This window comes from Girardinichthys multiradiatus, chromosome 10, assembly GCF_021462225.1.
Source record: "Girardinichthys multiradiatus isolate DD_20200921_A chromosome 10, DD_fGirMul_XY1, whole genome shotgun sequence".
Lineage (NCBI taxonomy): Eukaryota > Metazoa > Chordata > Actinopteri > Cyprinodontiformes > Goodeidae > Girardinichthys > Girardinichthys multiradiatus.
Window position 1 is genome coordinate 36,234,455 of NC_061803.1, and position 15,278 is coordinate 36,249,732.

General features: G+C 41.7%; 1 protein-coding gene across 5 annotated transcripts in view; it reads left to right on the forward strand.

The window, feature by feature from the left end:
- The window catches only part of LOC124875173 (rho GTPase-activating protein 21-like), an 80,749-nt gene extending 66,457 nt beyond the window's left edge, over positions 1-14,292 (forward strand). For 3 of the 5 annotated variants that reach the window (XM_047377121.1, XM_047377120.1, XM_047377122.1), the window contains 16 exons: positions 3,326-3,434; positions 4,975-5,014; positions 5,090-5,227; positions 5,485-5,793; positions 5,872-5,942; positions 6,571-6,677; positions 6,849-6,961; positions 8,911-9,063; positions 9,166-9,244; positions 9,370-9,443; positions 9,544-9,633; positions 9,721-9,846; positions 9,927-9,971; positions 10,062-10,155; positions 11,177-11,208; positions 11,304-14,292. In XM_047377121.1, coding sequence (XP_047233077.1) covers positions 3,326-3,434; positions 4,975-5,014; positions 5,090-5,227; positions 5,485-5,793; positions 5,872-5,942; positions 6,571-6,677; positions 6,849-6,961; positions 8,911-9,063; positions 9,166-9,244; positions 9,370-9,443; positions 9,544-9,633; positions 9,721-9,846; positions 9,927-9,971; positions 10,062-10,155; positions 11,177-11,208; positions 11,304-12,170 — 2,447 coding nt within the window. In that variant the 3' untranslated portion in view covers positions 12,171-14,292. The remainder of the gene's footprint in view (positions 1-3,325; positions 3,435-4,974; positions 5,015-5,089; positions 5,228-5,484; positions 5,794-5,871; positions 5,943-6,570; positions 6,678-6,848; positions 6,962-8,910; positions 9,064-9,165; positions 9,245-9,369; positions 9,444-9,543; positions 9,634-9,720; positions 9,847-9,926; positions 9,972-10,061; positions 10,156-11,176; positions 11,209-11,303) is intronic. The other 2 variants (XM_047377119.1, XM_047377124.1) reach the window with 1 other exon arrangement.
- The last annotated feature ends 986 nt before the right edge of the window (positions 14,293-15,278 follow it).

The window sequence follows — 15,278 nt, forward strand, 5'->3', positions numbered from 1 at the left end:
CAATGCGTAGGTGTGAGGAACATATTAAAAGCAGATATTAAAAATGCTTATTAAAGGATAATTGGGAGGTTTTCCAAATAAAATTCTGAAATTTAATAGATGGATTAGATGTATACACCATTTGACAAATAACAACGGTATTTAGAATTATGGGTCCTCAGGCCGGCGAACATGTCATACATCATGCCAGTGAAGCATGCATCCAGTTTAAATCTTGTTGGGAAAGAAATGTGTTTTGATCTACACAAAAAAAGTACGCCTCTTATTAGCAGTAAGGTAAAGTTGAGCTTTTTTTTATTTAACTGTTAGGAAACATTTGACCACTGGCCACTACCTTTTAATTTGAATAACCAACAAGATGGCGGCACGTGTACATTACAAAGGCTTAGCACTTTTTTTGCAAGTTAGCAGACTTACTCTTGCGGTTTTCGGGTCTCTTTGTTCAGAACAGCTTCTCTTTTACATCCAACACCTAACAAAAGCTTTTGGATATCTGCTTGCAAAATGTAGATAGATTTTTAGCACCCTTTGAATCATGCCAGAGCTGAGAAGATTAACCAGCGCTATGCAGGCTACTTGGCCAAGTGATTTCCACTTGGCCAAGTAGCCTGCATGGCGCTGGTTAAATGAACTTTGTGCAGCTAATTGCAGCAACAAGTTGCACAAATAAACCCAGTTTCTGAGTTTTAAACAAGCTTAAAAAGAGGGTTTCATCAAAGTTAATCACGATAACGTTACCATCATTAACATTGCATTTAGACGATCTCGGAAGTAACGTCTTTAAAAAAAAGTAAAAAAAATAAATAAATAAAGGTTTTAGAGACAAAAAATATTACTGTCATTTTGTTCGAAAACGCTCGAACCCACATATAGAGAACACTCAGGAGGAACTAAAATAAAGATTGTTTATTGAAGATATAGTCAGGAATGGAACGGACGAAATATCTCACTGTAAGGAGAGAATGAAGAGAATGGATGAGTACGGGTAACGGAGGGAAAAACAAAACTGAGAGCAAATAGTTATTTTGATAAAGAGATCGGCTTACTGAGTTATGATGGTCAAGTCGCCAGGGGGAATGAGATTCAGGATCCAGGTCTTAAGCAGGTATATCCGTAGAGAGTTCACTTGGTGCCGTTCTGTGGAGCTCAGGTTACCGTAAACAAGTTCGATGTGCGGTGGTTTACGTTGGAGGGTGGACAGGGTGCGCTTGTGGCTTGGCTCAGGAGACGAAGAGGACAGGAAGCTGCCAGCTTGATGCGAATCCAAACGAAGGTAGATCACAGGATAGGAATCCTCAGAACGAAGACAGGCTTGATCCTCCAGAGTACTTTCAGAAACATAGTCCAGAAAACTCAGTGACATACAAGGGTTGGACAATGAAACTAAAACACCTGTCATTTTAGTGTGGGAGGTTTCATGACTAAATTGGACCAGCCTGGTAGCCAGTCTTCATTGATTGCACATTGCACCAGTAAGAGCAGAGTGTGAAGGTTCAATTAGCAGGGTAAGAGCACAGTTTTGTTCAAAATATTAAAATGCACACAACATTATTGGTGACATACCAGAGTTCAAAAGAGGACAAATTGTTGGTGCACGTCTTGCTGGTGCATCTGTGACCAAGACAGCAAGTCTTTGTGATGTATCAAGAGCCACGGTATCCAGGGTAATTTCAGCATACCACCAAGAAGGACAAACCACATCCAACAGGATTAACTGTGGACGCAAGAGGAAGCTGTCTGAAAGGGATGTTTAGGTGCTAACCTGGATTGGATCCAAAAAACATAAAACCACAGCTGCCCAAATCACGGCAGAATTAAATGTGCACCTCAACTCTCCTGTTTCTACCAGAACTGTCCGTCGGGAGCTCCACAGGGTCAATATACACGGCTGGGCTGCTATAGCCAAACCTTTGGTCACTCATGCCAATGCCAAACGTTGGTTTCAATGGTGCAAAGAGTGCAAATCTTGGGCTGTGGACAATGTGAAACATGTATTGTTCTCTGATGAGTCCACCTTTACTGTTTTCCCCACATCCGGGAGAGTTACGGTGTGGAGAAGCCCCAAAGAAGCGTACCACCCAGACTGTTGCATGCCCAGAGTGAAGCATGGGGGTGGATCAGTGATGGTTTGTGCTGCCATATCATGGCATTCCCTTGGCCCAATACTTGCGTCACTGCCAAGGACTACCGAACCATTCTTGAGGACCATGTGCATCCAATGGTTCAAACATTGTATCCTGAAGGCGGTGCCATGTATCAGGATGACAATGCACCAATACACACAGCAAGACTGGTGAAAGATTGGTTTGATGAACATGAAAGTGAAGTTGAACATCTCCCATGGCCTGCACAGTCACCAGATCTAAATATTATTGAGCCACTTTGGGGTGTTTTGGAGGAGCGAGTCAGGAAACGTTTTCCTCCACCAGTGTCACGTAGTGACCTGGCCACTATTCTGCAAGAAGAATGGCTTAAAATCCCTCTGACCACTGTGCAGGACTTGTATATGTCATTCCCAAGACGAATTGACACTGTATTGGCTGCAAAAGGAGGCCCTACACCATACTAATAAATTATTGTGGTCTAAAACCAGGTGTTTCAGTTTCATTGTCCAACCCGTGCAGATCCAAAGCTTAGGCTTTCAAAATCTGCAGAGCAGCAAAAAACAAAGCATGACTTTGAGTGTGGCTAGAGTTTGTACCACTGTGGCAAAACACTCTCACATTGAAGTGCTGGCAGCCTCCTGCTTAAGTACTGCTCCTGGCAATCAGTGGAATAAGTTGCACCTGTCACCCAGCACACCTGAGAGCTCCAGCACCACCTGAGAATGAGCACATGTAGCAAGCACAAAAACACAAACCCAGATCCTGACAATTACATAAAAAAACAATAAAATAAAGAAGTAGAGTCTTTGAAATATTAGTCCAATCTAATGTGCATACGCGTCTTTATGCTACATTAATTATCAGCTGAACAATGTTTCAAGCTTTTAAATGAAACTGAACATTTTCTCTAAAATGATCTGTTAATAAGGCCTCTTGCTGTAAATGAGTCTTATGAAATCTGAATGGCAGATTAAAAACTCTTTATTTAGGATTGAAGCATCACCATATAACCTAATGATTAGGTCTCTCCGATTAGAACTTACCTAATTAGAAAGTTACAACCGGATCACATATTCATCATGTTCTGTGTCACGTATTTTTATCATATTATTAGGCGGAATGATATATTGTTTATTTAAATCTGACTGTTGGATTAGGTTAAACCTAATCTCATGTAACTGGTGATATATGGATAAAGTGAAGTGTACTTTTGTCTCTAGGAAGCATTAAAGGTCGCCGCTCTTCCTACTTGTTGGCCATCACCACTGAGCGATCCAAGTCCTGCGACGAGGGACTCAACACCTATAGGGACGAAAGACGTGTCTTCTCGTGAGTTAAAAATTTAAAATCTATGACAGTAGCAGTAAAAAGTACATCTAACTGGGAAGGAAATAAGACCGGAAAACCTCGAACCCCTGCAGAGAGTAGAACTGAATGAATAGAATCTGATATCAACACACGACAACACCCACATTTATTAATCTAATATTACATTACAGCCAAAAGTATTCATACCCCAGGCACATTTCTTCAGATGGAAGCAATACTAAAGTCCAGGAGGGATCCAGCCAGAATCTGTGAAGGGAAATAGCAATTAGGGTTATGGAAGGGAGGCCTTGGAGCTCACAATCACTCAGGTGTAGAATGACAAGAGTTGATATTTTTTCATTATGTTTGAATTGAGATGATGATATATTTAAGTTGGATTTGTTTGTTATAAACTGCCTTGAGATGACCTTGGCTGCCACAATACAAATGAACTGAAAGTCCAATAAACAACGTATAATTATGTTCACACTTTGATAGTTCAGTTCAAACATCCCGACCAACAAACGTTCAGGTACAACAAATATTCCGTCATGACACGTCATCAAGCTCTTGATCTTTGTGACCAGCAGAGGTGGGGAAAGGAGCCAAAAAAACTCAAGTAAAAGTAGCATTACTGCTATATATTTTACTCAAGTAGAAGTAAAAAGTAAGACTTAAAAAAGTATTTGGTAAAAAGGCTACTTAAGTACTAACTAGTTGAGTAGTACCGTTAGGTTCTAAAATGATGTACATGTTCTGATGCGCAGAATAATAAAATAAATAAAAAAATGAGTAAATAATAAATAATAATAAATAAATAATTTCAAGTTTGCTAAAACATAAAACCTTTTAAATCAAAACTTGCAATATGTAATGTACACAGGATGTAGGACTTCCAGTTACAATGTCTACTGTTTATTGTATGATCTCTTGACCTCTAAATGGTGCAGCAGGCCCAGTAGCTAGAAAATAGCAGAAGCTTTCTAACAACCTAGAAGTCTCAACAGACACAGACAGATGTGTTCATGTCTGCTGTGTTTGTGGTTAAAACCTGTTTGTTTGTCATTCAGTAACTCCAGGTCAGTTCAGTAGCCAGAAACTGTACTTTAATACGGAGTAGCGTTACTTCAAAATATTATTACCCTAGTAGAAGTAGAAAGTGTGGTGCAGTAAAATTATTATTATTTTTTTCAAACTATTACCCAAGTTTATATATCTGAATAAATGTAACTAGTTACCTCCCACCTCTGATCTCTTGCATGCACGCAAATACTTACATACAAATATCTCTACATAAAACACTGACCCCAATTTGGGTCTTCCACAGACTCATACACTGTATATATATATATATATATATATATATATATATATATAATGTGTCTAATATAATGTAATATACCAAGGGCAATGATAAACCTTGTTTTAAACACACTGAGCAGATCTACTTCATTTTTACCCTCCATTGTAGAACTTAAAGATAAAAATTATGGATGAGATGTATGTTTCTTTTATTTTTGTTCTGATTTATGCTTAATTCTGTGTTTTATCTGTCAAACAGTAAATTACCAAAAAGAGTCAAGAGCTTTTTCACTGATGGGGTGAGTTAACGAGTTGTAATTACCAGATCACATGGCAACATGTAAAACTTTTAACCTCTTACCTGTAATTTTAAGTCTTTGGACAGTCTGCGACCCCAGGAGGACGTTCGGTCCAAGCGCCACTCCACATCAGAGCTGGGTACCATAACCTTCAGTGATGTTCGCAAGGAGGGCTGGCTGCACTACAAACAGATCCTCACTGAGAAGGGAAAGGTACACCTGCTTCTGTTTTTACCTGCACTGTGTGTAGAAGCTGCCAGACAGGTGATTTTGACTACTTTTGGCAAGTGTTAATACCTGCTCACAGACAACTTTCATCATATTTATTCTGACTTAAACGTTTTGCTTTATTCAAAATATTTGTTCAAATTTCACACTTTTTCTATTGAGATTAAACACGGAGTTCAACTCTGCTCACATGACTTTGTTCAACACTTACCTTGATCATTTATCTGTCCTTGTTTCTGTAGAAGGTAGGAGGCAGCATGCGGCCTTGGAAACGTGCCTTTAGTGTGCTCCGCCACCACTCGCTCTTCCTCTACAAAGACAAGCGGGAAGCTGTGCTGCACGGTGCAGGGGCAGGGAGCAGCCAGGACGAACATCCACCGGTCAATATCCGAGGCTGCCTAATCGACATTGCCTACAGTGAAACCAAACGAAAGCACACCCTGAGGCTGACCACGCAGGACTTCTGTGAGTTTCTGCTGCAGGCTGAAGACCGGGACGACATGCTGGCATGGATCAGGGTCATCAGAGAGAACAGCAAAACAGATAATGAGGTTCGAGGAATATCTAGCCAGCGTGCCACAGGTTCCACTAACATATACTGAGCTAACTTAGGCTCTCCTTCTTTCTAGGAGATTGGGTTCTCGAGACAAGCTCTCATCAACAAGAAGCTGAATGACTACAGGAAACACAGGTCAGCGTGGTGCGTCATATGTAGCAAAAAAGTCTTACTCATCTTAGTTGCCTAATCAAGTCACTCTGGGCTGTTAACTTGTCACAAACCTTCAATTCTATTGGTGTCATCCTTCTATCTATTTGAGATGCATAGGTCAAACCAGACCTGTGCATTACTTGGTGCTGTCATATCATTTATTCAGTAACTTCTCCTGATAAAAGCCTTAGCTCTAGCAGAAACTATCACCATCACGCTTACCAGAGAGGTGGGATTTCACCTTTTTTTAAAACTTTTATTAAAACTAAAAAGGTCGTTTCACTTTTGGCCAATAAACTCTAAAAGTCTTCTTCCTGTCTGCTCCAGGTCATCCCAGTCTCTGCTTCTTGGTGGGCTTGCAGTGTAACAATATAATCTATCAAATCAAGTTTAGTCATTTAATTGTATATTTATTCTCATAACAATAGGTTCTAAGAGTTCTCCTTGTGGGGAGTAGCGTTTCTCCATTACTCACGCTTTCATATAGATTGCAAGTTTCAACATTGTAAGTCCCAGCAGCTATGTTGCAAGTGGTTCCTTCAGACAAGTTTGCATAATGGACATTTCATATAAAAATATAATATATCTCTGGGACCCTTTGTTTCTCTCCTGTTTGTAGCCTGACGGGTAACAAGTCGGATTCGTCCCCCAGAGCCCATCGTATGGTGCCTGACTTCTTCCTGGCCAAAACTGACAACACGTCAGTGAACCGAACCTCTAAAGCTGGTGGGTGGCCATTCTCTTAGTTTGTGACAGTAAAAGGCTAGAGGCTGATTCTAAGCAGCAAAAAGTTATAGGACCCTTGTTTAGTTGGGTTTTATGTGGGTCTTTTGTCAATAAAGTTGTTGTTCAGAAATCATAAAGATTAGATCACACATTTCTTTGTGTATGTTTCAGATGACAACAAGGCACTATGGGGTATCAACCTCATGAAGAAAACAAAGAAAACGGGCTGTCCCAAAGCCTTCGGAGTTAGACTAGAGGACTGTCAGCCTGCTGCTAACTATAAAGTAAGCCAAGAATCAAGCTAAACATTCAGGAGGTGGGTACTCTCCTAAAGGTCAGCCAGTCATTCACCCGAGAAGAAGTGATGACAAAGCAGTATGGGTGGAGATTACTTCCTAAACCCAAATTCAAGTAAGATCAGAGACGACTACTCAAAATAATTTGAGTTTATTACATTATCAACAAATGTCAGCGTACATTTGCAGTAATAAATTCAGTCAGTCGGTAATTTCTGCCATAGTGAGTAATGAGGAAGCTGGTGCCTATCTCCAGCAGTCTTTGGGCAGGAGGCGGGGTACACCCTGGACAGGTCGCCAGTCCATTGCAGGGCAACACACAAACAACGCACACTCTCATTCACACACCTATGGGCAATTTAGAGAGACCAATTAACCTAACAGGCATGTCTTTGGACTGTGGGAGGAAGCCGGAGTACCTGGTGAGAACCCACACCTGCATGGGGAGAACATGCAAACTCCATGCAGAAAGACCCCCGACCAGGAGTCGAACACAGAACCTTCTTGCTGCAAGGCAACAGTGCTACCAACTCCGCCACCGTGCAGGCCCTCAGTAATAAATTATAAAACTATATTAAAATGCTTGCTTTTCCTCCTCATGCCTGCCATTAGGTGCTACACAAGCCTGTTAATAGCTCATCCAGGTGTGTCACAGCAAGGAAACACCTAAGCAATGCAGAACAGTGGGTCCTGGGGAGAAGGACTGAGAACTTCTTCTCTGGGGTTCAGATCAACCAAGTTTGCTGGCCAATCATCTCCATAAAGCTTGTCAGCAGAAGGAACCATGAAGTGCTCTAAAATGTCCTGCCAGATAGCTGTGTTGACTGTGGACTTCAGAAAACTCAATAGACCAGAATCAGGAGATGACATGGCACCGCAAATCATTGCTGACATCACTGTGGAAACTTCACACGGGACATCCAGCAACATGGTTTCTGAACCTCTTCACTCTTCCCCCAGACTCTGGGAACTTGATTTCCAAATGAAATGCAAACTTTACTTTAATCTGAAGAGAGGACTTTGGACCACTGAGCAATAGTCCCGTTCTTCTTCCCCTTAGCTCAGTTTAGAAGCTTGAAGCCCATGTCTAGTATTTGTATGTGTGAGGGGTCTCTTGATGTGCTGATTCCAGCCTCAGTCCATTTCTTGTGAAGCTCCCCCAAATTCCTGTATGGATTTGTCTTGATAACGCTCTCAAGGCTGCGGTTAGCCCTGTTGAACCTTTTCCTGCAACACTTTTTCCTTCCACTCAACTTTCTATTAATATGCTTGGATACAGCAATCTGTGAACAACAAGCTTCTTCAGCAATGAGCTTTTGTGGCTTCCCCTGCTTGTAAAGGTTGTCGATGACTGTCTTCTGGACATCTGTCCAGTCAGCAGTTTTCCCTATGATTGTGTCTCCTACTGACCCAGACTGAGAGACCATCTAGAGCCTCAGGAAACATTTGCAGGTTTTTTGGGTTAATTAGGTGATTAGGGTGACACCATGAGTTTCCACTATTTAGCATTTTCACAAAATTCTAATTTTTAGGACACAGAATTTTGGGTTTTTATTATCTGTAAGCCATAATTATCAAAATTACAATAAATAAAACTTTAACTATTTCATTATGTGTAATGAAGCGTTGAATGTCGTTCCTCCTGACAAGTCTCCTCAGAAGCTTGTTTATTCATTGGTTTCAATTTTTGCATAATATTTTAGTAAGACAAAGCCACTTTGAATTTCATAGAGCCCTTTTAAACTCACATGCATGGGAGACATGCAGATGTGGGAACATGCATGTCATCTATAGGATGTGCATGCATTAACTGGATAACTACGTTTGTTTCAATGAAAATGAAAGTCGTAATGAAAGGAAGTTAATCCAGTTTCCTAAAAAGGGCTTGCTAGACAAGATCATGTGTGTGTGAAACAAAGTCTTTTTCATTTCCACAGTTTGTCCCTCTTATTGTTGAGATGTGCTGCGGTGTGGTGGAGGCCACGGGTTTGGAGTACACTGGGATCTATCGTGTGCCAGGAAACAATGCCATGGTGTCAAGTCTGCAGGAGCACCTCAACAAGGGCATGGACATCAACACTGCTGAGGAGGTTTAGAGAACTCAGAGTTCTGAGGACAAACTATCTTTTCATGACTGTGATCCCAGAATTGAAGGTAATAGATTTTATTTTGATAATTCTGTGTCTCTACAGAGGTGGCAAGATCTCAACGTCATCAGCAGTCTACTTAAAGCATTCTTTAGAAAACTGCCGGAGCCTCTGTTCACTGATGGTGAGTCTGGCCGTTCGTTCAGAGAAGAGAACAAGGCCGAGTTAAACCATTACTTCACCCCATGGATTCTTTCTACAGCAGGACATCAGTTAAAGTCTGTGGTTTTTGGTATTTTCTGTCCACAGACAAATATAGCGACTTCATTGATGCCAACCGGATAGAAAATGCAGAAGACAGATTAAAGACAATGAAGAAACTGGTGTGTCCCACAGATGTGGAAATTATTTTCCTTGCAAAATCTTATCTGCTGTGATAAAAACTGATGATTTTCCTAACATTCATTGCTCGGCTCGTTTCAGATCCATGACCTCCCAGATTATTATTACCACACCCTCAAGTTCCTGGTGGGTCACCTGAAGAGGATAGCAGACCACTCTGAGAAGAACAAGGTAACCTTCTGTGCCCTCCAACAGAGGCTGAATGTTTCTGCTCAAACAGAACCCTTTATCCCTGATGGACCTCTGACATTATTGCAGATGGAGCCAAGAAACCTAGCTCTGGTGTTTGGTCCCACTCTGGTGAGGACATCAGAAGACAATATGACTGACATGGTCACCCACATGCCTGACCGTTACAAAATAGTGGAGACACTTATCCTTTATGTAAGAGTTACCTCTAACATCTTCAGAACCTTCAACAGAACTTTAACCTGCATTAACATTGACCTGCTTTAATTCTGCAGCATAACTGGTTCTTCAGTGATGGAGAGCTGGATCAGGAGGAGAAAGTGAGTTTGTCCCTTTGCTGAAACACTCCTAACAGGATTATGCATCCAGGATTCCATTTATTTTGCCCATCTGTGTCTGTGTGTTTGTAGGCCCCTGAGGATAAGGGGGATTTACAACCAGTCCCTAACATCGATCATCTTCTGTCAAACATCGGCAGGCCGGGTATGCCTGGGGAGGCATCAGGTGAGGAGGAAGGAGCAGATCTGAATTTTACTTTTTAGCCTGGACAGGAAGCAGGGTACACCCTGGATTGATCCTGGTCGCCAGTCTCTTACAGGGGAAACAAATCTGAAACGTAATAATAAGGAGTGTGTTCATGGAAATGTTATTAGAAACTGGCAGCAGGATGAGCCCAGTGAGGAAGATGAGGAGGAAAAAGCAGACACAGAAGAACATGGGGTTCTAATATGATTTTACAATAATCACAGCAGAACCAACTTCAGGCTTCAGAGCCTTGGTGTGATCATCTTACAGCGTTGGGTCCGGGATGCTTAGTGGTTCATCACACTCCCCTCACCTGCGTCCTTTCATGCTGCTGATGGGGTTATCTTCTCCAGTGTAAGCCTGGAATTATGGTGGAAGCCAGAGACTTCCAGATATCTGGGTAAAATCTGGCTCAACATGAGTATCGTGGGAGCTCAGGAGAACATCTCTAGTATGCTGGAAAGAGCAGGGAAAATGTGGGAGTCTTACCTGGGTGTAGGAATATCTCCTGGTTCATGTAGCTGCATGGTTCAGCAGGATATTTATGTGTGTCTGCTCAGATGAAGGCTTGGTAACTTCTGCTCCAACATCAAACATCTCTCCTCCATATTCAAAGATCCTTGTGCTACATTCTGCTGATAAGGACTTTGATCTCTTCTTCCCAGATCTACTGTTACAGTCAGTGAACATTCAGCATTTCCAACTTTCTCTCTCCTGAACCTTTCTGCTCTCCTTTGCTCTAGCTGAGACCCTGGATCGCCCTCTTCGGTAGGACCAGGTCTTCAAACCTTAGTGTGTGTTTGTGTGTGTTTGGTCCCCATGTGTCTTCATTTCATGCCTCTTGTTTGTTCTGCCTGTGTGCCATCATGTCTGCCTTTCTTTCTGCAAAATTTTCCTGAAAACTGGCCAAATTGTTGGAGTTGTGGAGAAGGTTTAGATATCATTTTAAATCACTTGACAAAGACCTTCTTCTTACACACATCTTCATCTTTTTGGGTAGATTCCACCACCAGCGATTCAGTTAAACTGAAGGTAAGCAGAAGTACCCTACTTTGATATTAAGTATTTTATCTTCTGCAAGTGAAAATGAAATGACTGATTTCTGGTCTGGGGCTTCATCTTTTCAGATTTATTCCAGCTCCAAGAAAGACCTAAATGCCAAGGACTTCCTTCCCAAGTCCATCATCTCTGCTGTGACCCGCAAACGCAAGAAATGCCTCAGCATCCATCTACCAGTCAGCAGCGGCGACGAGGACTCTGAGCATGAGGCAGTGAAGAACACAGACTACACAGAGGTGGTGGGAGGAGGAACGCAGGAGGCAGCTCAAGGGGAACACACCTGTTCAAAGAAAGAGAAGAGACAAGGAGAGGAACATGTGGTGGCATCTGCAGAGGGAACAGGAGGAAAGGAAGAGATAGAAAAGGCTGTGAGGAAGGGAGTAGACAGAGAGATCAGGCAGAGAAGCAGTTTACTCTGTTCTCCTCAGCAGAGCCATGCCACATACCCCAAACCCCCAGCAGCAATAGGCCAACCATCACATGTGAAGATTCAGAGTGAGGCCAAAGAACGCCCCAACATTCCCTTCTGGATCTCTCCCAGCCGGCCTCCCATCCCGCAAGCATCCAGCTACCACAGCTCCCAACAGGCAGACCGAAGCCGGGCAATTCCAGTCTGCTGCAGGAAAACCGGAGGTGGCTGGACGAGGGCAACCTCCATTAATCTGGAGTTGGAGCTAGACCGGTGCAAGGAAAAAGTTAGAGATCAGAGGCCAGAGCTTGTCCGAACTGGTGAAGTACTAGTGGCACAGTGTGGAAATATTCAGCAGGGATCAGTTGTAGATACAGGATCAACTCATCAGATAGATCCCCTCCCTACCTTCCCTTCTCCTTCAAGATGGATAGATCAGAGCTCCTCCTCTGTGGTGTTAAGAAGATCAGCTAAAGGTTCTCAAGCCAAGACAAGAGCATGGCGCCGCCACACTGTGGTCATTTAAGATAACTTTTAATTCTACTAAAGCAGAAGCGAAAAACCTAAAGTTTACTCACCAACATTTGCTCAACAATTTGTCTGTTAAACTAGGACGCTGCACCCTCTTTACACTCTACAGATCTTATGCATAAATAATCCAGACTTTTGCCAGCTGTTGATATAACCCAAGAACACAATATGTCTTTTTTTATTTAACAAAAACTAAACCAAAATGCTAAAAATGTGCGGAAAACAAAGTCTATCCTCACTCCTTTCATAAAAGTGGGTGGGGGGGGGGGAATCAGATGCATTGATGAACTGTTCATCAGTGGAGTCAACAGTTCTCTAAAGCAGGAGTTTGATAGTTTGTTGCTTTGGAGGATTCAGGTGAGTTGATGCAAGGCAAAGTGAAAAGAGATCAGAAATGATGTTAGTCATTCTTTCTGCTCCTCAATCTGGGAAACTTTACAGTGGAGGAAATCATTTGACCCTTGCTCATAATTAGAATGTGATTCAAAAGAAATGAATAAAACACTAGTATTATTTTAATATAGAGGGACAGAAGATAATTCTCCATTCCAACCTTCTCTCCAACATGGGACTGGCCAAAAAGCTTTCAAAGGATGACAGTGACAAGATGGTAAATCATAAGATAGATGAAAGGTCAGTGAGGAGGCAACAGAAATACAGTCATGCTTCGTTGGGAGCTCCATGTAAGATCTTGTCTTAGATGAAGATGGTCATGGAAACTGTTAGGATCCAGCCTAAAACATCAGGATATATAAATAAACTTGACTTGACTTGACTAGGAGAGGAGTATGTTGATGATCTAAAGGGAGTTAGAACTACAAGCATCAAGAAAATACTTGGTGCCACAGTAAAGGATTCAAGTCTATGGTCAACTGAGCTATTTTATATTAATTTGTTGTCAAGTATGATCTGACCAACACCATCCACAACTTCAAGCACCGAGGTGGAAACATCATGCTCTGTAGCTGCTTTTCTTCCAAGGTTACAGGCCAGCTTCATTGGTTTTGAGGTTCTCCTGCAGGGCTCGTTACTATAAGTTCTGGACACAATCTTTGCTCAGCCAAAATACTGTAAATTGGTCATGGAGGGCCATGATAATGACCCAAAAACAGACAACATGGGACAAGTAAAGGACATAGAGTGGGCTGACTAGTCTCCAGACCTCAAAACTGCAGAACATCCATGAAGGAAGCTGAAGCTTTGAGATTTACAGGGTTTCTGTAAAGAGGAGCGAGCCCAAATTTTCAGAGCAGCCGGAGGATACACCTGATCTCTGTGCCTGCCAACACAGGGGTTTCTGTCAATCATCAGGTCATAGAAGATTTATGGTTGAAGCTTCTCTCTCCACAGGAAAACAAGAGCACCCTAAAAAGAAATACATTCATTTCTTTGGAAATACCTTATAAAATCAGCACAGGATCTAATAATTACATTCCTCACTGTATTCAGCAGATCATTCTGCAGTGATGAGGAGAGTGAGGGCTCAAAGTCCTAGCAACCTCACCTGGAGCACAGACCATGTCATGTAAAATAAAAATAAAACCAGGAGCCAAATCCTACAAGGTGCTGATAAATCATTGTGTGGGCCTGTAGGCAAACTTCAAATCTGGATGGGTGCATGAAGCTTTTACATGGAAAATTTAAAACCTTCCAAATCTGCCAAATGTCCCTTGCATGTGTCTGTGTGCAGGGCCAGAGTGTTTGTCACTAGTGTTGAAGGCAGCTATCTGTACAAGGTTTGCCAAATCTCCTCAGTGTTTACCCCTTCCACTCCACTCCATGTGAACCATGTTAGTGTCAGGAGAGAGCTGATGCACATAGGTTATGAACAGCTGAAAGGAACTTCTATGTGTTTAAACCCACAATTTCTGACCCAAAAGATGGTTTTCCAAGTTCTGGGCTTCCAGTCCATAGCTTTAGTTTTATAAAAATTAAGTGGATCTGACCCAAACCTTACTGCCAATCACTTTAAGCCAGGCAGACTCCAGCTCTGTGCCCTTTAGCATGTCCTATGTATGTGGGTGATTGTGCAGAGACCTATTTTGTAACTGTTGTATAAATCCTTGCTAACCTTTGTATATAAACATATATAATTTATTAAATTATTTGTTTTGAAACTGATTTGGTCTGTCATCATTTAGACTGGAAGTTAGAATGAAATGATGGCCAGAATGTTGTGAGGATGATTATTTATTGCTTAGGTTACAGTTGTCCGAGCTTTATTCTTGGATACAAGTTAGGGGAAGGAAACCAGCCTTTGTTTTTCTAACATATTCAGACATATTAATATGGGAATATCAATAAAACAACACAGTAAAGTTCATCATGGTAAGAAGACTGAAAGGTCTTTAAACAAGTGAAGGACATTCAAAACAACCTCCAACCTAGCCAGGTCTGGCTTTCCAGACAGGTTCTCCTTGAAAGCTTATAAAAAGATGCTAAAAGAAGTCTTCAAAGACCCTAAAATGTCATCATGGGACCTACATCAGGTTCTGACTACTGTTGATCTGAACGTTCATATCTGACTGAACACGTTTAACTTTCATTGAAGGTGTTCCCGTGAAGGCCAGACTGAGGTTTGCCAAAGAGAACCTAGTAAAAGACCAGGACTTCTAGATCAGTGTTCACTAGACAGATGAGAATTATCTGGACACCAGAACAGAGAAAGTCTGGCATAAAACAGGAAGAATCTGATTGTGAAGCATGAACGCGAACTTGGTTTGTGGGTGCTTTTGTGCAGCAAGACCTGCCCAGCTCACCATCATAGATATACCATGATTTCTACTGGAAAATGTGAGAAAGCTATTAGCTTCAGAATCAGAAAAGCTTTATTGCCAAGTACGTTTTTGGACATACAAGGAATTTGTTTTGGCGTAGTCGGTGCAATACAGTACAAATTAAACAGTATAAACATATCTACAATATAATATAAATATATGTGCACAGTTTTAAGTGAGTGAGAGTAAATATAGAGCAGTATAAGATGCAAGAGCAATACAACAGTGCAGGTGATCATTGTGCAAGTAAAGCAGGGGTCCAAGCTGAGCGTTAATGTAACTCATAGAGTTACAGGTTACAGGTGTCCTGTCAGCAAAAAAAAAAA